Source organism: Amblyomma mixtum, chromosome 8 (genome assembly GCF_055824585.1).
Source record: "Amblyomma mixtum isolate Tamu chromosome 8, ASM5582458v1, whole genome shotgun sequence".
Classification (NCBI taxonomy): domain Eukaryota; kingdom Metazoa; phylum Arthropoda; class Arachnida; order Ixodida; family Ixodidae; genus Amblyomma; species Amblyomma mixtum.
In genome coordinates, this window is record NC_143019.1 from 17532569 (window position 1) to 17557079 (window position 24511).

The 24511-nt window shown below is 47.7% G+C and overlaps 1 protein-coding gene across 1 annotated transcript; it reads right to left on the reverse strand.

The window, feature by feature from the left end:
• Positions 1-1938: 1938 nt before the first annotated feature.
• LOC149331531 (neprilysin-1-like) lies at positions 1939-15993 on the reverse strand. The gene is made up of 6 exons (XM_089555512.1): positions 15956-15993; positions 12063-12371; positions 8534-8731; positions 7070-7299; positions 5703-5846; positions 1939-2292 (listed from the first exon to the last, which is right to left on the reverse strand). The coding sequence occupies exons 2-6, from the start codon at positions 12175-12177 to the stop codon at positions 1939-1941; spliced, it is 1041 nt and encodes a 346-aa protein (XP_089411638.1). The 5' UTR covers positions 12178-12371; positions 15956-15993.
• Positions 15994-24511: the final 8518 nt, after the last annotated feature.

Consider the following 24511-nt stretch of genomic DNA (forward strand, 5'->3'; position numbering starts at 1 on the left):
GCGGAGCTATGAGCGCTGAATACGTTTGACGTCTCAGTGGACAGTTCTCAATGTTATTGGGCTACTCGTTTTTTAAAGCGATATTTATAGACTCAGGGCATATATTGGGCTACTATTCCTTGCCAATGACTCACTTCTTTGTGGGTGAACTTTTAAGCATAATATGCCATCTTACACATTGCTGGTTAGGTTGAGCCTTGCCGGCTGACAGTTGCCGGTCAAGCGCCCATGGGCTCCCTCCGCACCGAAGGATGCTGTTGCGAGAAATGCCGCCATCTTGTGCGCCTTGACAGAAAAACGCGGTGGCTTGGACAGCTAAGTGAATTGTTGGACGCTATTTTCGGGGTTTCCCTTTATAAATAACTGCGCCTGGAAGTTCAGTTTCTTATATCCTCTCAGTCCTTTAACAACTTTGTTGCCGACTGGCTCTATTGGACGATGTCTCTGGGTGTGCAAATGGTGCTTACTCCTCCCGGTCCCCGCCGAGTGCGGAAGATGGCGGCCAGAGCTACTTCGGAAATTTGGAAAAGTTAGAATCAGCAGTCGCCTTCTAGCAGCCGCGGGTCAGCACTAAGAATTAGGTTTGACACCCAAATGCGGTACGGTTAGTTTCCACCACGGCGGGTTCGAGCCAGAGGAGGAGCGTTTATTGATCTTGAGAAGGTTCTGCTCTTAAGCAGAACGCCGTAGTGAGAGGCGTAGTCATCATCATCATCATCAGCCTGACTGCGCCCACTGCAGGGAAAAGGCCTCTCCCGTCTCTCTCCAATTGACCCTGTCCTTTGCCAGCTGCTGCCACCGTATCCCCGACGTAAGCAGTCTTAAGTGTGTCTGCCGAACTTTCTCTAAACCCGGCGTCGCAATGGACTCTGCCGCGTCTTCGCAACGAGACGTTTGCATATTGTCTCAAGTCCAGGGCAGCGCCATGCTTACAGGCCATTTCAGATGCTCGAGGCAAAACTCCGGTAAGCGATATCGGTAAAACTGATGCGCAAGTAACTAACCGAAATTTTTTGTGATGTCGATGACAATAAGGTGTTGCTGACGCCGTTTTATATTAGTTTTATATTCGTACTCGATTCTAACACGCATGTCATTTTAGGCGATTTTTTCCGGGAAAAAAAATGTGCACGTTATAATATAGTAAACGCGCTATATATGTATTTTTTCACGTGATATGTTACGAGGTACCTAATTCTTAACATTAATAATAATTCCATAGAGGTAATGACATTTTACAACTTGTCCAAGACCTACCTTGATACAGTTCCGCCGTTAGACATCGTAAGGACAAATGTAGACACGGGCATGCAGGGTATCAAGCGTGTTTATGAATTTAGCTAGTCTGCCGGAAGGTTGGCGTCATGGCTAAAAAAAAAAAATTAAAAATTGGAAAGAGGGATTGGCCTTTGTCATGCGTAACGCTCGAACTAGTTGACAGCAATAAGAACAATCATGGTGTCCACAGGCATACGTTGCCACGTCCTGCGGTGCACAAGAACGTCCACAAAAAGACACAGGGTTATCGGTGGAACGCATCCATAAACCTTTAACATTTTTCTCGACTGATTTGAATTCTATATGACACTTCGTGCTAAGACATCAAGATATTAGTCCGGAGTAGGAGGAATGGAGTTATACAATCTGCAAGTAGTAAAGCAGCCAGGTTGTAAACCGTAAGCACTATACCTAAGTTGAGCACATGTTATATGTAAGAAAAAGAGAGTACACAGAAGCAAGCAGCGAAATTAATAAACACTGCCATGGCCTACATCGTGACAACAAGCAAAATGAAGTTAATGCCAAAAGGTAAAAAAAAAATCGATTATAGTGATGGAAATAAACGGCACATACCGAAAAAGCACTACGCGTTGTGCATGCGAGTTATCTTGATGGGTACGTGATTACTCTTGTGGCTATTATGGCCACATCGCGAGGCTACCAGAAGTCGCACTTGTGCGCTGGGTTCATTGCGTCGCCGCGTCTGCAGGAAAACGCCTCTGCAAACTCGGGCATATTTTGCAGCGGTACTATGCAGCGGGAGCGGCTGTGCCAGTACCGGTCGTACTGCCTTCGGCTCTTTCTAGCTTTGTCCGATTCGCACCATTTCATGCAGTGCGCCACAAAGAAAGTCTGCTCGCTGGTGAGTCCCACGTGCGGCACAGTCCTTGTGCGCTGTCCTGCCGGTCGATGTCGGTAGGTGTCGTACGCTAGCAGGATTCCTGCGAAGTCGGCGAAGCCTTCCGAGTCCGTAACGTCGTCTAATATTCTTGCCCGGGCCTCCGATTCCGCCTGCACGCGCAAATGAGATTGTGCGCGCATTAACAGAGCATTTTAAAGGAACGGTGAAAACAATTGTGAAAAACTAATGGTCCGCCTTTTTTGGTTACGATGATTATTTAGGGCAGGTTGTGACAGCTGATCCGGATCATGAGAGGGAAATAACTAGAAGAATAAGAATGGGATGGAGCGCATATGGCAGGTTCTCTCAGGTCATGAATCACAGTTTACCAATATCCCTCAAGAGGAAAGCATACAACAGCTGTATCTTACCGGTACTCACCTATGGGGCAGGAACGTGGAGGGTAACAAAGAGGGTTCAGCTTAAGTCAAGGACAACGCAGCGAGCTTTGGAAAAAAAAATCGTAGGTGTAACGTTAAGAGATGGAAGCGGGCGGAGTAGGTGAGGGAACAAACGCGGGTTAATGACATCCTAGTCGAAATCAAGAGGAAGAAATGGGCTTGGGCAGGGCATGTGATCCGAAGATAACCGCTGGTTCTTAAGGGTAACGGAGTGGATTCCAAGAGAAGGCAAGCGTAGCAGAGATGGCAGAAAGTTAGGTGGGCGGATAAGATTAAGAAGTTTGCGGAGGATACGGTGGCCACAACTGGCGAAGGACAGAGTTAATTGGAGAGACATGGGAGAGGCCTTTGCCCTGCAGTAGGCATAGTCAGGCTCATGATGATGATGGTTGTCTGGCAGCATAAGATGGATTATCAAAGCAACAGAGTACAGGCTCCCGCTGTGCAGGAAATTCGGCGCCATGACGTGACCTTGTGAGGTCATCGCAACCTGCCCACCGGACTGCGAGAAAACTGGCCACCCTGGGATGTGGCAATTAATGATTGATGGGCAGAGGTTACTCTGGAAGAGAAACCTGTGTCTCAAAAGCCCCACCGGTGGCTTTGTTTGAAACGGCTACCTGCCTGGCCAGTGGGCCATCACGTAACCGCTGCACCACTGCGTCCGGAGTGGTGTGAGGAATTACTGCTACCAAGAGAATGGCCGAGTCAGCATCTTTGGCCATTCACGCAGAACCTAGACGATAGAGATGGGGTGCACTTGCGCGGAAGGGATCTCTAACGCTATTACACTGTACACTTAGTGGTAGGTTAAGCATTATGTAAACGTGAAAGATTTGATTTGATTTATTGGTGTTTAACGTCCCAAAGCGGCTCAGGCTATGAGGGACGCCGTAGTCAAGGGCTCCGGAAATTTCGACCGCCAGGGGTTCTTTAACGTGCACTGACATCGCACAGTACACGGGTCTCTGGCATTTCGTCTCCATCGAAATTCGACCGCCGCGGCAGGGATTGAACCCGCGTCTTTCGGGTCAGCAGCCGAGCGCCGTAACCACTGAGCCACTGCGGCGGGTTTGAAGATGAAAGAAAGAACATTGTTAGTTTGTGAGAAGTGATCCGCAACGAAGACCACATGGCGCTGAATTCGCCCATTAACGCTATCGCATCACACCCTTAAGGCGGAGATTAAGTGTCTCGCAAGTTTTTGTTGAGAAATTAGAATTTAAAAATGGAACAGTTTCACAGCTAAAGTTGTTATACCGAAGGGAAAACATGGCGGCGAACCTAAGCGAACGCTCTCTGGAGAAACTTTCAGTCATCCCCTTGTGCCTGCTTGCTGCGATGCAGCCGGAGTAGCGCATGCGTCAACAACAGAATTTCTAGAATGTGCTACGTCACCGTTACTGCGCATGCGCGTTCTGCGGAGCTCGTCGCAGCGTTGAATTGAAACTGTAGGCGCGTTGTAACAGTCACGTTCGCCCAAGGGATTGCTGCAGCAACACATTCCCCGAATTACCCCCCGCAACACACTGATTTCTGATTTTGACAGAGTCACAGACTTGAGGATGCACATTTTTGTCACAGGAAACAATTTGTGCGAGCTTCTACGAAATTAGACCTAAAGTGAAGCGCTAGAAGCCTCATGTACGCGCCTCGCGAACTTCGCTGCGCCGTTCATATCTTGCTCACAAGCTTCGAGCTCACGGAGAGGACGTACGCCGTAGAATTCCTGCGTGCAGTCAAAGCCGCCAGGGCCTTCTACCACGCTAGAACTATCGGCCGCTAATTAAAATCAGCTTTCGTTAATTAATTTTCGTTGTGGTTTTTTATCTGCCATTCGTTCGCTCTGCGCCGCGAGAAGCTGGTGTTGAGCAAAAGAAAGCCGTCGCATGCAATTATCCCCTTTCTCGGTGGACACCTCAAACCCTCTGTGAAAGGAGAGAGGACCAAGAACCGAAGAAGATGAGATGGCGCCAGCCCGCGCTGCTCAGCCGAGGCAAAGGTCCTAGATTTACGGTCCGGGGCGAAGGTCCCAGAGTTCCGGTCCCAAGTGAAGGTCCTGTAGTTCTGGTCCGAGGAGAAGGTCCTAGAGTTTGACCCGAGGCGAAGGTCCTGGAGTTCTGGTTAGAGGCGAAGCTCCTAGAGTTCTGGTCTGAGAAGGTCCTAGAGTTTGGTCCAAGGTGAAGGTTCTAGAGTTCTGGTCCTAGGCGAAGGTCCTGAAGTTCTGGTCCGAGACGAAGGTCTTAGAGTTTGGTCGGAGGTGAAGGTTCCAGATTTATGGTCCGAGGCGAAGGTCCTAGGGTTCTGGTCCGATGTGAAGGTCCTAGAGTTCCGGTCCACAGGAAAATCCTGTAGTTCTCGTCCGAGGCGAAGGTCGTAGAGTTCTGGTCTGAGAAGGTCCTAGAGTTTGGTCCAAGGTGAAGGTTCTAGAGTTCTGGTCCTAGGCGAAGGTCCTGAAGTTCTGGTCCGAGACGAAGGTCTTAGAGTTTGGTCGGAGGTGAAGGTTCCAGATTTATGGTCCGAGGCGAAGGTCCTAGGGTTCTGGTCCGATGTGAAGGTCCTAGAGTTCCGGTCCACAGGAAAATCCTGTAGTTCTCGTCCGAGGCGAAGGTCGTAGAGTTCTGGTCCGAGGCGAAGATCCTTGCGTTCTGGTCCGAGGTGAATGTCCTAGAGTTTCGGTCCGAAGCGAAGGTCCTGTAGGTGTGGTCCGAGGAGGAGGTCCAAGAGTTTGGCCTGAGGCAAAGGTCCTCGAGTTCTGGTGCGAGGCGAAGGACCTAAAGGTCTGGTCCGAGGCAAAGGTCCTAGACTCCTGCCGTTAACTAACGGGCGAAGGAAGTGATACGCAGCTGATGGCTCGTACCATCATCGATGAGACGCCCTGGAAAGCGGTAAGCATTTAGTGCAATGCATTTCATGTTTGCACCTCATATCGAGGACGAGATGGGCTGAAAATTATTTCAGTTAAATGTGTGAGAATTATTTTGTGCATGTCCCTTTACAATAACACCGCGCACTTTAAAAATAAATATAAAAATACGCTGCATTACAGGAAATAGCACGTCAGATATTAGGCTGAAGTTGTGCGGCTACGTCGTTCGTTGTCTTTGAGGATTACGAACCTTTTGATACGACGAACGAAGGCAGAGCAGCTTCTTTCTATACGTCTGCATTGTGTCCGTACCCAGGAAGTAGACTGGACGTTCACGGTAGTCTACCTCAATACCCTTGACGTCGAAGCCGTGCATTGCTTCGTGGGCGACAATCTGCGAACGTTAAGAAAAGCGAGTTCACCTTGTCGAGAGAAGGGAAGCATTTTTTGCATACGGCCGAAAGAAGTTGCGCTCTTTGCGATCTGTTTTGAGGAAGAAAAGTTGAAAGGCTCACAGAAAATGGGAAAGAAGCTTCTATATTCTGCGAAATGAAAAATCATTATAGAATAAGGCTGGTCACTCAATGACACGATACTCACACGCCATCGCCCTTCATCATCAGTTATCCATCATCAACCATCATCTCTCTATACCACTCTGCGAATTCTGAGTACCTTAGTGCTCAAAACGCACTGATCTGAAGGTCTGGTGACTGCACATGATGTGTTTATAGTTTAAGGGTGAATAGATCGTTAAATTAACAGAGGCGGTTTTAGATTCAAGGATTCAAGCGGTCCTCGAAAGCTCCGCCGAAACTGCATGATATACAGTGAGAACAACTGCACCCTGAAGAGCGTAACATTAAAGAAGGCATTTTTACATTTCTTTTTCTTTTTGAAAAGGCTGCACTATGATCACGTCAATACAATTAATAAACCAGTAAGCCACTTGAGGGCGCCCAAATGCAAGGGCGCTGCAGCAAACGCGCATGACTTTGTAGGAGTACGATTGCACTTATAACTTGTGAACAGCAGTGCGGTGTTTTATGAAGCGTGCTTGTAATAAAATTTGAGCTATTTGCGCTCTCAGCCAAAGAATGACTTCAGGTTTGATGCGTGCTGCTGTGACTGCAATTTCTGCCACCGCATTTTGAGAACACAAATGCTTCAGCTACGCTCCAAGAGTACCGTGCAGTTACTTCTGGAATATCCCGATAGTGTTCTCTTTTGAACGAGGATTGAGAAATTGCTAATTACACAGCAATACGAATTTGAGACCTTTTCCCTAATCATTAGGGTGACCCTACTCTAAAACTCTCTAATTGATGTGCCTTGACGTACAGTCATTTAACATGGCTGTAGAAACACTAAGCCTTCTGTGCTGAATGACAGACTCCAAGGCAAGAGCAATGATCCTAACTGCACTATGATAGTGAATTATTAAGTAGGGCGTATCCTACTCAGCAACCCTCGCAGATCGTTAATCCTGTGCACAATCAGTTTTCCCAGATACGTTTGGCTTGTTCACCACTCCCAGCAACTGCAGCAATGCTTGATATTGCTTCTAGATCCCCACTTTTCTCTCGTCAACTGAGATCACAGACAAACGACGTGTACCTGGCCAAGACCTCCATAGTTGAAAGCATCGGGAGCTCCGCTGATGTAGACCGGTGGCTGCAGCATTCCAGGACGAATGACGGCAGTGTTCAGCTGGGAAACGAAGTAAGCGTTGGCGGCAACAGCGATGAAGTTTCCAGTGGACTTCCCCCTAATGGCTCGCTGCGTCTGGAGGCGGAGCGACGCCAGATAGGGATAGAAGAAATTATCGCCGACGTCCGGGTAGTCTGCTGCATGAACACCAGATACAGGAGAAAAAGCGTTCTCGTGTATATTCCACCGAATTTTGGTAGAGCTGGTTAACCAGTTTTTTCAAAACCAGGACAATGGCATGACATATGGTAATATGGGGTCTTACATCCCAAACGGCAGTTGCTATCAGGGGAAGGCGCTGTAGTCGAGGGTTTCGGTACAGTTTCGACCGCGAATGGTTCGTTAACGTGAATTGAAATCGCATACTACACGAGCGCTTTTCGTATGGCCTCCAAACGAAAGGCGCTTGTAGGTTGCTCGGGAAGAGCAACCTAAGTCTCTCAAGCCGTACCAAGGGGCAGCATCTGCCCCTGCAGCGCAGTGGCGCATCGCTTAACCGCAGCACCATCGAGCCATATGAAGACTCCCAGCGATATATGAATGTAAAATGGAGAATGGCCAGTTCCGTATATATGGCAATTAACTCGTTACCACTATCGTGTCATGTACATAAGGCGAAGCATAAGCCTGGTTTCGCCGACCTTTGTCTAAAGCCTAATTGACCTTGAAAACACAGCCTGGAACCGAAACTGAAGCGAAAACCGATGTGCTGGCTCACGTAATCTGCCTTTGGATGACCCACTCTAAATCATCCGCCATTTTTGTAGCGAAAGCTACATTGGCCATGAACTTGCGATTTCGCTGTGGCGGTGCCCCGAGGAGGCACAGAGACCGACATTCAGCCGTTGCCTAGCAACCGCCGCAGCTGGCGGACGCCGCGCGCTCGCCGCGCCATTTGGAATGACGCCACACCGCGCGCCTCGCCGCGGAGCCGCCACGCAGTTTGGTATGACGTCACACCGCTTGCCTCGTTGTTGCGCTCGCCTCCGCTCGCTTCGCAAGCTGCTTCTTTCGCTATGTATATCCTGGCATAGCCGAGCTAAGCCACTACCATTTTTTTATTTCGCACCAGACCGCTCCATCGCTCTAGACAAGCCACGTCTTTTACAGGTGCCGTCAAAAGTAATTGGAAGGCAATATTAAAGAAAAAATTTAATCATTGTCCCAAAATTCATGCATCCTTGGTTACATATGTTCAGCCTAATTGTGATTTTGTGAATTGGACTGTGCACCAACATACGTGGACCATTATGCTTCAGATTTAAAGAAATTAATTTTTTTTTTACAAAGTCGCCTTCCGTTTACTTCTGACGGCACCTGTACATGAAGAACGCGGCGGGCAAGTCGCCGACAGTACTGCTCGATGCTCACCGAACACAGCTTCCACCGCCGACTGCAGGCCGTACTCAAACGGGAAGCCCACGATGAGGCCCATGATTTGCGCCTTGACCACGACAACACTTTTCACAGGGTCCCGAATCCAGGCCGTCGTGCTTAGCTTCTGGAGTAGGGCTCCGATCACGTCCACCGCCACTTCACTGGCGGCATCCATCGTTGCCTGCGGGGTGACTAACAAGCGATGCGCGTATGTACAGTCGCGAGCAAAAAATATTAGCACAGATCATTGGCGATCAGAATTCGTATATCTCACCACGCGGCGCTGCGGTACGCAGACCTGCCTAACGGGCCGTTTCCATGTTTGCAGCGTAGGAAGGGGGAGGGGGGGGGAGGGATGGCCTGAAGTAAGCTTTATCAAGCGTGCACCGCCCGAGCGTTGAAGTGCCGACCCTACGTGACTGCTTGCGGCATTTATTTTGCTCGGTTATCATGAGCAAAGATGGCCTCTTTTTATTACTGTTTTTTATGTCCGCGACGGTTTGTCAAAAAAAAAAAAAACTCGCGGGAACAATAGACGATAGCGCTGCTTTTAGCCAGTAATTTTGCTGTCCGTGGCAGTCCGCTGAGCCCCCCTAATACTGTAGATTGGGAACGGCCCGGCACTCTCGTTATCAGCCTCTTCGCCACCCGCAGCGCCACGGGTTGTCATTCCGGCGCTCTGGTGTTCCGTCATGTGTGCCAATCTTTTTTACCCGCAACTGTTCAATATGCTGATTTCTGCAGTCATGTTGTTTCTCGCAGAAACATACCACTTAATGCACCGTCTTTCCCTGTTGTAACCAGGCAACGGGGCTTGCTTCTGAGCAGTACGGCTGGGTCCTTAAGACACCCTTAAAGACGAAAAGTTCTTTTAAGCCACCGCGGTGGCTCAGTGGTTATGGCGCTCGGCTGCTGACGCAAAAGACACGGGTACGATCACAGAGTTTCGATGGAGGCGAAATTCTAGAGGCCCGTGCACTGTCCGACGTCAGTGCACGTTAAAGAACCCCAGATGCTCTAAATTATCCAGAGCCCTCCACTATGGCGTCCCTCATAGCCTGAGTCACTTTGTGACGTTAAGCTCCATAAAACCAAGCCGTAAAGGTCTGGAAAGGTGAGGACAAGGGCTATACCTGTCTTGCACAGAGTTAAAGGGGTGCCAGAAATGCTCCACTACATAGCTGAGAAACAAACCCCACTGCCTGAATACTTTTGGTTCTATTTATGGGGGTTTAACGTCCCAGAAGCGACTCAGGCTATGAGAGACGTCATAGTGGAGGCATCCAGAAATTTCGACCACCTGGGGTTCTTTAACGTGCACTGACATCGCACAATACACGGGCCCCTAGAACTTCGCCCCCACCGAAATTCGACTGCCGCGGCCGGTATCGAACCCGCGTCTTTTGGGTCAGCACCCGAGCGCCATAACCACTGAGCCACCGCTGCGGCTCGGGAAAGACTTTTGGGAAAGACAGACACTTAGAGCTTCGCCGACGAGCAATTTGCACTAAGGGAGCGATGACCTCTAGACGGTATGGGTCCCACCTACTCTCGTACAACCGATACGAGAAATTTGCCCTTGAATATGCTGCTGTTTCAGAGAAGCCGGGCACTAATATTTCAATGCAGGCTCTTAGGGGTACAAAAATGGCATCAGCGGCCCAGTAATACCAGTGTACGCGGATGTCAGAAAACCCGAAAATCATGGCATGTAATCAGGTGAGTAACTAATCCTTATTTGTCAGTTGTTAATTACAAAGCCCCTATAGTTGCAGCTATATAAGTACGAGGCTCGCCATTATAACAACCGTACAAGTTTTTAAGATCTCGAAAACGCGATTAACCTCGACCATAAAGATCAAGCAGTTTTTACCTTCTCACGCGCACTGAAAAAAAAACAGCGTGCCCATCGCGCGGGCACTGCAACGCTCACTGGTGCACGTGACACCCTGGGGCACGTGTCACGTGACCTTCACTATTGCGTGTCCTCTGCAACAAAGGCGAACAGCTCAACTGTGGCGGAGCAGAAAAGGTTACGTATCACGTGCCTCAGGGCGTGACGTGGACAGGTGAGCGCCGCTGGGGTGCATTAGAGGCGCATGGTGTTCGAGAGGCGCCGGATAGGGCCAAAATTTCCGGAGTCACAGAGGCGAGGGATACAGTTAAGAATATTTAAAGGTTAATATGGCTTTAAGCAACGGCCAGCTAGAAATTATTCGCAACTAGGCGCCCAGGTATAATAGTTGCAAAGTTAACGAGAGGAAACATGTGACGACTCCCGAAAGCAGTGGATGCGATGGGCACCGCAAGAGAAAACGCGAAAGGCGATAAACGCTGTCCTCGTCTTTAGAGGAGAGGCGTCTACGTTTCGGGTTGTCTACTTCATTCTGTCCGTGTGTTCAAGCGCTACAAGTTTCGTCACAACGTGTATACTGTCCGTTTTCGAGGCGCCTCTTCCCGGGCTCTCCTCAGGGGTAGCCCGTTTTGGCGTTGCTCGCCCACTTCAGTACTATATCAAACAGCTAACCGTCTTACTAAAGCTCACATGGTTCATCTGTTTTCCGATTTCCGCCAACACTGTCATTAATATGCTGCATATCTTTACAACCCAGAATGTCTAGTATAGCGGAAGCTGTTATAACTTTGCTTCAGCGATGTAGACGTGAATTCTACCGCGTAATCTACAACATCAACCTTAAGACCTTACTAACTCACTAAGTGAATTAAAGGACTATCAAATGGTATAAACTGAGGTCAGGAAAAGCGCACGAGTAGTCGCGGTGTTCCATCACTCGTCATCGTAGCACAAACGTCCATGCTAGCGTCATTAACACCGATTTAAAAAAAAAGTTACGCCCCTCCTCTCCTCCCTGAACTCATACACGCCGATGCGCCACAAAATAAAAAATAAAAAAATAAAGCAGGTCGGGACTGCACTCCTTACTTAGGCACGCCCAGTGTGGAAGGTTCGGCCATATTGCCCACTTACGGCCACGGGGTATACGGGGCGGCTATGAACGTGCGATGAAGTGTTGCCCTAATTGGTTTAGAATAGCAGTTTTTAAAGATCTTTTTAAAACATAGAGAGCACGCACATCAAGCAGTAATTCCACTTCACAGGCGTCAATGTTGTTACACGGCTCCCGTCCTATGCAGCGATATAACTGAGCCCCTGTTGCCTTTCCCCGTACTCGGTACCTTAATTTCTCCTTTGTGTAGGCTGTGCAGCAATACACAAGCAGCACCTCAGCGCCAGTGAGAAATTTCCGTGCGTGAACGCAATCAACTAAGATTCAAACTAATATGTTTAGGATGAGAAAAGCTATAGTGGGGAGGGGGGGGGGGGTGGCGGTGCCTCGTCATGCGCAGCCTTCAGCCATAAACCGCTTGAGACAATACGCACTTAGTCTACAAAGGACTAATAACAATCCTAGTGATCTCTGGCTTGTTTACAGACTGTTACCTGCACGCTTCCCAGCCAAATACTGTACCCGACATGAAAGAAAGATAACGAGACACTCACCGATGTTGAAGTAATGCTTCGAGATGGCCAGTCCCATGACGCCGGAGACTTTTTCGTAGCAGAACTCTTCGACGACGGTGCGCTTATCTGGCGAGGCGCTCTTAGTCCGCTTCATTTCTTTACCGTGGGCTAAGGGCAGAAGCCGGTGAAGTAGGCTCCAAGCCAGCAGGAGTCGAGAGTCGTCATATGCCAGGGTGGAGTCCACAGTGAGCAGCGCGAGGACTGTCGTCGCGTTGTCCAACAGGTGAACAGAGTCCTTGGCCCCGAACGTGTGGTTTGAGTGATCCGTGATCAACTTCTTCCATTTGGCTGAAGTAGACATATGGTCGGAAAGAACTATGTTTTTTTTTTTTCTGGAACCGTAGTATACTAGTGGCAACTAATACCCCTGTCAAGCGCGCAAAATAAAGTGCACTTACGAAGAGTGTCACTTGCTGAAAGTGCACTCTAGCACAGCTAAACGTCGTAACATAAGTGCACTTGGCAAAGTGCGCACTCATGTCGGAGTGCGTTCACAGAACGCACTTTGAGCGCTGAGTGCGTAGCCTCGCCAGCAGCGACTTCAAAGACACATACGTATAGTGCATAAAAAGTACTTACAACTTTATTTTACATGCTATAATACTGTTTTTAGAAAAAATTCGTTCGTTGTAGCTACAGGCAAAGCAGCAAAACAAAGGTACGAGGTCCGATGCAACAACGCTGCCCGCCGCCATCTTGTTTGTTGCCGCAATTCTGGATAGTCTTGACTGGTCTTGACTTTTCTTCTATTTCTATTTTTTTTTCCTTCGTTAAAAACGGTCGAAACTTGTTTTATTTGTGCTATCACGTTAAGCAATCAATTATTATGACACCTTTTTCTTTTCCATCGACCTCTTCATAAATTCCGTTCATTTTCTGACGCCATTTTTTTTTACTATGAGTGCACTTTGCTTTCCCGTTTAGCACCGCGTAGCCCAAAGTGTCACTCGGGATGCCGAAGCGCACTCCCCGTAAGTGCACTTAACTTGCGCGCTTGACAGGGGTATAAGTGAACATGTACGAATGGGCGTGGCATACCCAAACATCACAGGTAATAGGACCAATATTGGAAATATATTGGAGAATGCCGGTCCTACAAAGGCCCAGAGTAAAACCATCCATTTCCATATTTCCAATGTTGCCTTTACAAAAAAGTTTTAGACAGTCTATAGAGTGTCTATAGACTTCTGTCGATAAAGTCTATAGATTGTCTATAGACAAAAGTCTATGGGTATAACAAATACCATAGACAGTCTATAGACAATCTATAGATTTATGGCCATACACTTTTAGTAGACTTCTGTCTATAGACAGTCTATAGACTATGAAGAGACAAAAATCAATATCTATAGGAAGTCAATAGAGTCAATAAGAAGTCTATAGACTGTCTATAGACCATTTTCATAAAGGTGGGCCAATCACCTGTGTTGCTTGGGTGCGCTAGTACCGTTCTATTGGGCAAAAAATGAAAGACGCCGCGTCTCGCATCACGACAGTTGCTTAGTATTTACCACACCCTTAAAGGGATACTGAGGCGGTTATCGAATCAGCTAATTTTTTAGGGTTTTGAAGTAGTGTAATTGCTGATCACGTCTGTGAAATTATTTTCTCGATTTTGGCTAAAACAGTGGCGCAATCACCAATTAAAAACTCGATGTTCAAATCTGCCGCGCCCCGCGCGCGCGTAGGAGAGGAGAACAGCGGAGATGGAAACCTCGTCCATGTCGGCCAACGTGACGTCACGTTGAGGAGCCGGGGATACTTCGGCGCACCCGAGCGAGCTTTCAGCGCCCGTTGTTTCTCGTGCTGCGTGCGTTGTGACGTACAAAGCGTGTCAGCCGACCTTGAGAATCAGATTCAACACGAGGTACTACTCTGCGTTCATGTCCATGAACAAATACGGCCGAGACTGCGTCGTCTTCCACTGTTTTTAGTAAGATCAAAAGCTGCAAGCGCAAGCGCTCGCTGCTGTGACGAAGAATTCAAGGTGACCAAAGCAAGCCTGCTCTGCTCGAATCACTTTTGTAACAGCGGCTACATGCAGAGCTTGTCCCTAATGTGACCTCTGGAGATTTCTGTCGAAAAGGCGCGGCTGAACCATGGCACAGTTCCTTCGATTTTCTAGCGCATGAGAGGCGTGTCACCATTCCGAATAAGCGCCTCTTTTAAAAGTAGAAACATGCTCACTTAGCCCCTGAAGAAACCTTATAGAGGCTTAATCATGTGTCGCTCTCCTCAGCTTAGGTACGGCCAGACCACCTGAGACGTGCTCAGCAAGGCTCGGTTAGTGATTTTATACTCGGTTCGACGTGTCCAAGCAAGCAAGCAGAGCAAAGCACAATAAAGCAAAGCAAGCAAGCATCGAAGCTCTTCATATGCGGCATCTCGTTTAATCGTAGCTAAGCAATTAAAATGAAAGCGTTCGACGTTGATTTCCGATGCAAATTTATGAGAGAAATGAATGTCAACCGAGTTTTTGCAAAAAAACACCGCCACCTTACTCGGTTTCTTCATCAAGTTGTGGCAGCGGGCGAGTTGCAGCTAGCTTGGCTTTTAAACACACACATAGTTGGCAACTACTTCACTGAACCTAAACTGCAAATCTAGGAAGGGCGAGCGTTTCCGAGGCAGCGATTAATATTTTCTGGCATCTGCTGAACGCGACACGAGTGAAGCAGCAGCCTTGTGCGCGTATTTGGCTTGGTTTCCAGCGCACAATGATTGCGTCACTATCTTGTGGTCGCATGCCTCGCAGTGCTTGGCCACTGCGCTTCGCTAATTTTGACACCAACTTTGTGTTCCTTCATCGTTTCCTTGAAATACTTTCTTGCCCCAACCTGCAACGCTGGGTACTGAGAACAGGATTTTTTGTACACAGCGCTTTGGGTCTTTTCTTTAGATGACGCTCTTCCGGGCCAGCCAGGAGGCGTCCCGTGGTGGTAATTGACTTGAGTATTGTTCGCACCCCTTCCTTTCCGAGAATACGAGCCGAGGTTGTGCTGGCACCTTTTACGCATGGTCTGCATCGCGTCTTTGACGCTGGCGTATGCTTGTGCTAGGCGTAGAATTTTTTGGTTGTGTCTTTTTTGGTTTCAGGCGATACGTGAATGAGCAAACTGTAGTATCCTTTTCTTCGGAGGTCAGAAAAAAAAAATAGTCGCCGTATTCGCTTTTACAACGACACGGAAAGCTGCGATCTGCACTCAACGCAGCGCCGGATCCGCATCGGCAGCTTCTCCAGTCCTCAAAGTGACGTCACGACCTCTCTTGACCAATCACGGGCGGCGGCGCGCAACGCGGAGTGCCCCGCGGCACAGGCCGCATATTTCGGCTAAAAAAGGCAATTCGCGCTTGTTTTTGCCTTATTTGGATGCGATATTCCAGTATACAGCATGAAAAACTATAGGATGCCGCTGCCAGCCCGATTTTCAAAAAAAGTGCCTCAGTCTCCCTTTAAATATAACGAGGTAAAATCCACTACGGCGCCTCTTTCTCTCTTCTTTCTTTCAATCCCACCTTACAGCTTTCTCTTACGGCGCGGTTTGGGTGTCCACAGAAATATGCGGAAACTATTATGCAATTTCTTTTCCTCAATAACCCATTTTCAATTTTTACAAAAAGATGGGAAGTTAAAATGACCAGGAACTGTTTCTTTTTCTGTTATTAAAATCTAGAATTCTTGAACAACACATCCTCCGAACAGCGTGCTCGTACGAGTTCTGGATGATCATTTAAAAATTGGTCAAAGGGCGACAGGCCGCTGCTAAAATGGCATGAATTCAGACATGAATTCAGGCATGAATTCAGAATTCCTAATTCTGTTTGTAGTCAATTTTTTACCAGTCGATAAGTGCAACAAGATTTCAATGCACCTGCTGTGACGTAGTTCTTTACGAAGAATCCAAGTCTTTCCACCGTTGTGAGCTCCTTCAAAAATGCGCCTTGCCTGGCTGCTTCTATACGTCCTCGCACTGCAGCAAAAAAGAAAACCCAAATGCGTAAAACCTTCGTCCACCAAGTAATCAACAGAGCTGTAGTGAAATAATTTGAAATGCTTAGGTACGAAGGAGCACCCCATAAATATTGATAAGTGGCGCGATGTCTTCTACATATAACAAAGTAATTAGTGGGCAGAGCAATAAGAATAAATATTGGTGGGTTATCAGTGAACAGTAATGAAAACTGAATGATAATAACTATTGAAGCAACTGCTCCAGAAACACGAAGTGAATATTTGGCCTCTTACTTTGGTGGTTATAGGTATCATAAAGTGAAGCTTCTGAGGAGATTTTATGCAAAAATGACATATTTGTTATTCTGCAGCCTCCGGAGCTCGGGTGTAAATCAAGGGGGAAAAATTATTAATTAACTTTCTTTCATTTTGCCATCGAACCACAACGAAACGACAAAGCTTCTGTACACTCTGCCTAGATAGGACCGAACGCGTTACAGGGGCTAACTAGTGACAACCAACAGTCCCTGAAAGAGCAGTCATTACTACCTTAGATACTAACTGCAAGATGACATGGATCACAGTGAGTCCCTTCTTTTGGGGCAAACCATGGCGCCACATCCATGAGTCCCTCAACAACTATTAGTCCCCTATGGAACAACTGCAACAGAACATGGGTTGCGGTGTGCCTGCAAGTCATTTAGGCACTCGCTCCTTTCCACAAGTATCAGTCCCTTAAACAGCAACCATTTCTATTTTAGAGACTAACTTTAGGATGACATAGGCAACACTGAATCCTTGCACTTTCAGGACTAACTGCGTTGACAAATGCCATGAGTACTTCAGCATACTATTAGTCTCCTATGGCCAAACTGTACAGAATGTAAAACACGCTGAGTATTTTGCCACATCCTTCAGTTACTTAAAGAGTGACTATGAGTCCCATATGGAATAACTCTAAAAGAACAAAGGCGATTGGAGCCTGCTATTCATTTGGAGGCTGACTGAGTTGTCATAGCCGTTAGTTCCTCAAAACGCAGTTGTTTTACCCTATGGAATAACTGCAAAAGATCAGTGGCCACAGTGGTTATCTAAGTTCATTGAAGGCTTAGTGTGTTTCCATAAGTCCCTAAAAGAGGAATATATTGCTATTCTGGGAACCAACTTTAAGATGAAGTGGGTCACAGTGAATCTGCTAGCCCTCTGGCGACAAATTGCGTTGCCAAAGCCAACGGTTCCTGAAAAAGTAACTATTAGTCTACTGTGGAATAACTGTAGAAGAAGGTAGGGCCGAGCAAATCCGCTAATCCATTGTGGCCTTAATGCGTTGTCATAGCAATGAAGCAGCAATTATTAGTATTGTACGGAAAAAACTGAAAAACATGGGCTTCAATGAGCAAGCTTGCCCTGTGGGGTCTTTTGCGTTGTCAGAACGATCAGTTCCTCAAAGGCAACCATCAATGCATCAGACATTAACTGCATGGCAACACAGGCCACAACTACCCTGCTAGCTCTTTGGGGGCAGGCCGTCATTACACCAGGCATCAGGCTGTCAAAGACGAACTATTAAGGCGGAAGCCTTTAATGCCTCATCGTTGTAAGCAGGAGTTGTCGACTGAAATGTCACGCTTTTCAATAGGTCAAAACGGTCGTGACGTCACATTGCGCGAATTTCAAACGGGGCCAATTCTAATTTGGCTAGTAACCATGCAAGCAATTAAAGAGATCGAATAGTGACGCTCCAAGTAAGTGGGAATGAGTTTAGTTCATTGCTTAATTACCCAATTAGCCTAATTAACCTTTCTAGTCAGGCCAGATAAATAAATAAAACCGAGTAAGAAATTGGTCGAGTTCGGGAATCGAACCCCGGTCTCCGGAGTGCGAGACGAGCACGCTAACCACTACGCCATGCCAGCTTTTTTTTTTCTTTATTTTCGAGATTGACATGAAAACAATAAGACCACTTCAGCTACACTTGAGCTGATACGCCATGCCAGCTCGATGGTTTGGAATGAACAAAGGCGCGTCTAGTGAATACGGTGTCTTCGTTCACTCCCATCTTAAAGCAGATGATCGGAAGTATTTGCCAGTAAGCGAGACTAATGCTCGTTGGGAGGGGAAATGGGTATAGTGAACTTAATTTTGCCAACTATTGGTCAAGAGTGTAGTAAATAATATCTTCCAGCTCGGGACAAGTTACGGGTACTTACCGATGCTCTCGGCTCGAGTGATGCGTTTGCCTAGTAACGGAATTTCAAGGCTCGGATCGTAGAGGTGGAGCTTGGCCTCGTAGAATGCCTCCAAGCGCCGGACATTGCGATAAGTGAGGAAGTTGAGTTGCATCCATTGCTCGTCCTCTTTATGGATCTCCATCTGCGAACGCGGGGTGAGCCCCCATTTGGTTGCAAATTTTGATACTGCAGGATGGCAGTGTAGGCCGATTTATTAAAGAAAAAGGGCATCACTGTCGTGCTATACGTATAATCGAAAATGCTGTTGAGATTGTTGTTGAGGAACGCCAGGGGCTGTACGATCCCTACTTTCTAATGTGGTCTCACATCACCACGATTTGGGTGATGTGAGACCACATTAGAAAGTATTAAATATATCGAATATCGGCCTATTCGGTTCTCTGAACAGGTCAAATGGTGTCATTTCGAAATAATTAATATCTACTTAAATACGTTTTTATACTTTCGAAAAGCGGCCGCCGTTTTCCTCCGCAACTGCTTTGGAAACCGCGCCCACCTCGATGCCCCTTTCTCTCCCCTTCGGTTGCTGTTCCCGAGGAACCTCTCGAAACCAATGGTTAATTAATTTAACTGCCACCTGCCTGGGTGGTGTTGGGACTGGGCCTCCGAGCCAAGAAACGGTCGAGGCGACGGTGAGTCGAAGTACGTTTATGTACAATATGTATACAAGGGCTCTTACATGATAGATACACGGGCCAAGAGCACCACGGGCTAGCACAAAGAAGTAGGGCGGCGCCCGGCGGCGGGCGTAGCTCCGGCGTGATGGCTCTTCTGCTGCCCGTCTGCTGCTCGGGCTCAGCGCGGCTCCGTTCTTATGGTGGTGGTGGTAGTGGTTTATTTAAAAAAAAAATAAAAATAAAAAGTGAAGCAAAAGAGTGTTGCCGGCCGCGGCAATTGCTATCTAATATCTTAAGCACCCGAGCTGCAGCCGGCGGAAACGAAAGGGAAAGGGAGAGGATAGTGAGGAGAAGTATAGAGGGGAGCGACAGCGAGAAAGGACAGGGGAGAGCTTTGTACACTATTTACAAAATACAAAAGTAATCAAGTTCGCGCCGCTCGCGCGCTAATGTCCAAGCATTGTCCGAAAATAAGTGCGCGCGAGCGGCCACTGCGCACAATCACTTACACAAGAAGTAAACTGTATGTACATGGCCGCGCGCACGTAGCGTCCCGGTGTCCGTTGCGGCCAATGGTTGCGGCAACCAGCCGTTCAAATCCTCCAAATCAGGTCACGGCACTGGCCACCGTTCAAATTAGACGAATGGTCGGGAGGGCTCGGCCGTTGAAGGCTTGCAGACTGGAAAAGGGGGCCGGCGAAGCGTTGTGGGGGTCTCGAGCCGACGGTGAGGAGGAGGAGGAAGGGTCCGCGCCGGCGAGGCGGGATGATTCACGCTGCAAGCCGCGACATGTCCGATGAGAGTCTGGGCTTGCTTTGCGCGACGGCGGGCCCGCGGCGGTGGTTTCCAGAGAGGGCAAAGCCAGCGGAATGTGGGCAAAAGCACAACAGTGGTTAGTTTACTAACGATCCGATGGGCAGGTTGGGATCACGCCGCATGGTCACGTGACACAGGTGGCCCATATAGGGTGCTTCTCCGTGAAATCGTCTTTTTACCGCGGGAACTAGATCCACACTCTCCGAGAATTCTTAGAAACTTCGAATTATTGCCGTGTGCGGCCGGTTTCCCTATTAAATTCAATGAAACGTCCCGGCTGCCGCCTTTTTTTTTTGAACTCACCTCTGAAAAGAGGAGGAGCCAGTCAACTTATCGAGTTCCTTTCAGGCAGTCGCGTGGTGGCTTCACTCTCGCTTTTCTTTTTTTAGGTTTCCATGAATAAATAGTTTCAATCGCAGACTACACAGACGCAAATTAGGCCCACGGAAATAAAAATACGCCTCGTCCCTGCTTTTGCAGATTGCTACGTATTACTCCGCCGATGGCAGAGCGGGAAGCCGCCATGCGGCTGGCTGTAAGGCACTCCACACGTTGGCTAGCGATACAGCTTTTTGGAGGTGAGTTAAAAAAAAAGGCTGCAGCCAGGACGTTTAATTCGATTTAATATGGAAATTGGTCACACAGGACAATAATTCGATGTTTCTAAGAATGCTCGGAGCGTGCAGGTCGAGTTCCCGCGTTAAAAGGATGAGCTCTGAATCCTCGTTAGTGCACCTTTAAAGGAGTATCGTAAACGAGCTGTGGTCATGGTGCAGAACTTCACTCACGTATAAGGAATACCCAGGCCGCTGCGCAGGCTTCTGGAACACGCCAAACTTGACGAAGGTCGGGAGGCCATACACAAAGGACAGCTGGGCGATCCGGTCCGCGACGTCGAAGTTAGGGTCAGAGTCCATGTTCGAAGGGTCGAGGCCGAGGCGGGACAGGAAAGACTTCAGCCATGGCAACTAAGCGTGATACAGGAGGGAACGCGCGCCAATTAAGCGAATGCGAAACGAACCGTGTTTGACTGATAGTACACACTAACCATCCCAAAGGTGAAAGCGTTGACGCGTAGCTTTCCCTCACTCACGGTTACGAAAAACATTTTTCGCTCATGTAACAAGTGTCAGTAGAACTACAGAAAACGGTTGTCATTGCTGCAAACGTCATGGTTCCTTTGTTATTTCAGATGACTTCTGAGGCAGCAAAGAGAGCTTCAAACCCAAATAATTTTGGGAGCCCCCGCCAATTCTAGTGACAGGTACCGTGACCACGTAAATTCTAGTCACGGCTACCCTGAAAACAGGAACCATAAAAACAGGAACCTCGAGATAACAGAGCCCAGGGCTATCCAAATAATTTTAGTGTGCTGTATTAGGGTTTAACGTCCAAAAGCGATCCAGGCTATATGAGGGGTGCCGTAGTGAAGGGCTCCGGAAATTTCGACCACTTGGGGTTCTTAAGATAAAGAGGAAGAAAGTGGGCTTATGTTTACCTATTTACCAAACTAAGCCCATTTTTTTCGCTCCATGTAATGAGAAAGGCAGCAGTTGAAATAAAACTCTCCATGCCGTTGACTGAAGCACACATCCGCACACAGCGTCTCAGACATTAGAGAGGCTGAAGGTGAGTGAACAACTCTCGTACGATTCTAAGACGGTCTGTAGTGTAACTGAAACTGCTATAAGAGTGCCATATGGTTCCTGCTTTCAACGTCAAAGACACCGAAAGAAGTCCTGCTCAAAAGAGGGAACTCTCAGTCCAATGCATGGAGTGCACGGACTTCCCTGCATAACGTAATTGCAGAAAGCCTCCCCCTCAGACGAAGACAAGTCCCCTTGTCGAAACGTTGGCTCAAGCAACCTGAGGTTTTCCCCTACCTTGTTCATTTTGTGATCGCCAAGGACCATCTACCACACCCTCTCTCTACCATGATCCCCCTCAGGTAGTAACGTCCCAATGTATCTGCATTTTCTCGACTACATATGTGAACATATTCTCAGGTATATATATGCAGCCTCGCGGACGTTTGGTTTGGTTTTACGGCGTTTAAAGTCCCAAAGCGACTCCGGCCATGAGGGACGCCGTAGTGAAGGGCTCCGGAAATTTCGACAACCTGGGTCATCTAGGAATCTTGTACTAGCGCAGTGCTAGTGTTAGGTCCTGCTTAGACCTAACCATGATCCGCAGTATTGCCGTAAATCAATAAAAAATAAATTAAAAGCATCATGCAACATTGTCTATTAGTCACACGACGTGCTTGTATACAGTAAGTATAACCGAAGATGGCGTAACCAGGAATGCTGCTTTAACAGCCTTCAGCGCAATGCGGCGTAGGAGAGACTGCATCTGCCGCGAATAACAAATCTATACCTAACGCCCACATTATGATGAAAACACAGGGCTGGCGTGCCGAAAAGAACTTAATGACGTTTACGGAACCGGACTACCAGGCAGAACCGGTCATTCACAAGAGTCATTCACAAGGGTCATTCACAAGGGTCACAAGAGTGAGCGAGCTGCAGTACGGCTTTGGTACTGCTTTGGAAGAGCCTTAAATGTAGAGTGTGATCACTCTCGTGAGGGTTTCTTGGAGGAAAGAGTTAGTTTAGTGCAGTAAAAAAAACAGTGCCATACAAGGATCGCCATCGACCTCTTGGCTTACACACTTACCACGCAAGAAGTCGGTAACATCAAATACTATGCAACGCATTCGGAAACTAGGGCTTATCAAAGGTCTACGAAGTGCCTTTGTCTCTTCAATCAGGGCTGTGTCTGCAAATTCCATGCGACTGTTATACCTACTCTATGCACCCGTTCTGTCAAAATAAAACAAATGAACAACAAAGAAAAAGAACTGATCTGCACACAAGTCACTCGCCTTAGAAGTGTGAGCGTGTACTGACAGACAAAAATGAAGCCAGTATTCTTCGCTCAGCGGAGCATTATACGGTGCAAATGATGTCAATCCGTCTTCTGAGGCAATTGCCCTCAATAAACGAGGCGCTGAACCTCGGTCTTTTGACGCTACACAAGAGGCAAGCCGTACTCGCCGGATGCCAATGCGATTTTGTCATTTACCACAGAATCAAAATCAAAATGATGGGGACAACAAGTTACAACACGACGGAGAGAGTGGCGACAAGGAACGCGCGCCTAATTGTGTTCGTTGTCTTCATGCAAACAGTTCGACTGCACGAATAGCTCCAGCAGTGAAGCTCTCAGCGCTACGCATTAACTTAGGAAGCGTGCAGAAAGACCATGGTCTTAATTCTTGGCATATACTAAACAAAACTACGCCTATAGGCGGAAGGCTCAAATCAGCGGTAAACGTGACCGTCAGGAGTAGTGCATTTGCAATGACCAGCGCTTCGTCCTCGACAAACCTGAAGTGTGAGTTACAGACACTGTGTTAGCGCTGCCTGTCTCGCTGCAATGCCACTGATTAATGCAGTTGCTACGCAGAGCACCTATTTGTAATGAGGAAGCAATTATCATCTGCATTCAAACAATTGCAGCTATACGGCCGCAAAGGAAGGCTGCAGATACCTCATCGTTGTCGACAAAAGGTTGTCAGCAGAGATGTCAAGCTTTTCGGTTGGCCGAAATGGTTATGACGTCAGAGTGCGCTAATTCGAAGTAATGAGGTCACCCGGATGCCTGACGCCCCCTTTGGAGCAGACGGCAACTAATAAAAAATAGTTGTCATCCACTCCAACAGGTGGCGTAAGGCGTCCATGTGTGACCACGTGTGTGTGACCATATTACATACCTCATTACTGCGAACAGAGCCATGGATACAACCGAACTCATAGAAGCAGAGAGAGAGAGTTGTGCTAAAGAAGCAGCCAAAGTCGGTAGTCAAAGTGTTTAGTTCTAGTCAAATAAAGCACTATAGTCGGATACAACTTGTCTGCAGTGAAGCTCCGCCCACATTCAGCCTTCGCGCACAGAATTCCGCCACGACAAAAAGTAGTCCGCTGCTTAAACGTTTCTTGTTACCTAAACAAGGAGCTTATCACGAGGAAAAAATTATCAGCTCTAGAATTTTGATACGTGGTTTGTGTGGTATAGTCAAACATTAAAAAGGTGATTTCATTTCCTGTTGTGATTAGCCAGGGGAGCAATGCAGGACGCCGCGGACCGCGGCCCAGTGTTAGCAACTGCTGTCTTTTTTAAGTTGTATTCTACTATAGTACAGCACGAACAGTCTCGCAGTCAATGCTAAACAGTGCGCCAGGAAAGGCTTTCGCCTTGCAGCACTTTAGAGAGCCGAAGTGCCCCCTGAATTTTTTACAGAGTTTTAGCAGTTACGGAAAAATTCGTACTGCTTCGAGGATTCAACCCAGTATGCATCTCTCTGTGTTTCGGATCTACTCTACATCCACTCTAAAAAACCACCGTAAAAACGGCATGTCGACAAGTTCGACAGAAAACACCAGAAAGAATGCCGACAAGAGAAACCCTTCGTTGCGAACCACGATGTAGCCGTAGACTCAGACTGTCATTGTCTTGTCTAAACTGTAATATTTCTGCTAAGCCTGTGAGTACTCCAAAAATCATAGCCGCCGGATAAGCTCTATGAGAATGTACAGTCGTCCACATACCTGTCTAGAGCGGTCGTGCGGCGCACCGGAGAGAACACTTTCGTAATTTACGAGTGTCCTAGGGCTTGAAATGAGACTATATCGTGCATACCCATTCACATGGAACGCGTTTAACTCCTTATGTCTTTAAATGTTATATCGGGTCCACCAAGTAGCGGCGATTGTCATTAATGCTAAACAG

What these genes read in the sequence shown, in the direction of transcription:
- LOC149331531 (XM_089555512.1), bottom strand. Translation starts at nt 12,177, where the DNA reads ATGAAGCGGACTAAGAGCGCCTCGCCAGATAAGCGCACCGTCGTCGAA. An exon ending in GGCGGTGGAAGCTGTGTTCG is followed by an intron (nt 7,300 to 8,533) that starts GTGAGCATCGAG and finishes GTGTTCATGCAG; the next exon opens with CAGACTACCCGGACGTCGGC. An exon ending in ACTATGGAGGTCTTGGCCAG is followed by an intron (nt 5,847 to 7,069) that starts GTACACGTCGTT and finishes TAACGTTCGCAG; the next exon opens with ATTGTCGCCCACGAAGCAAT.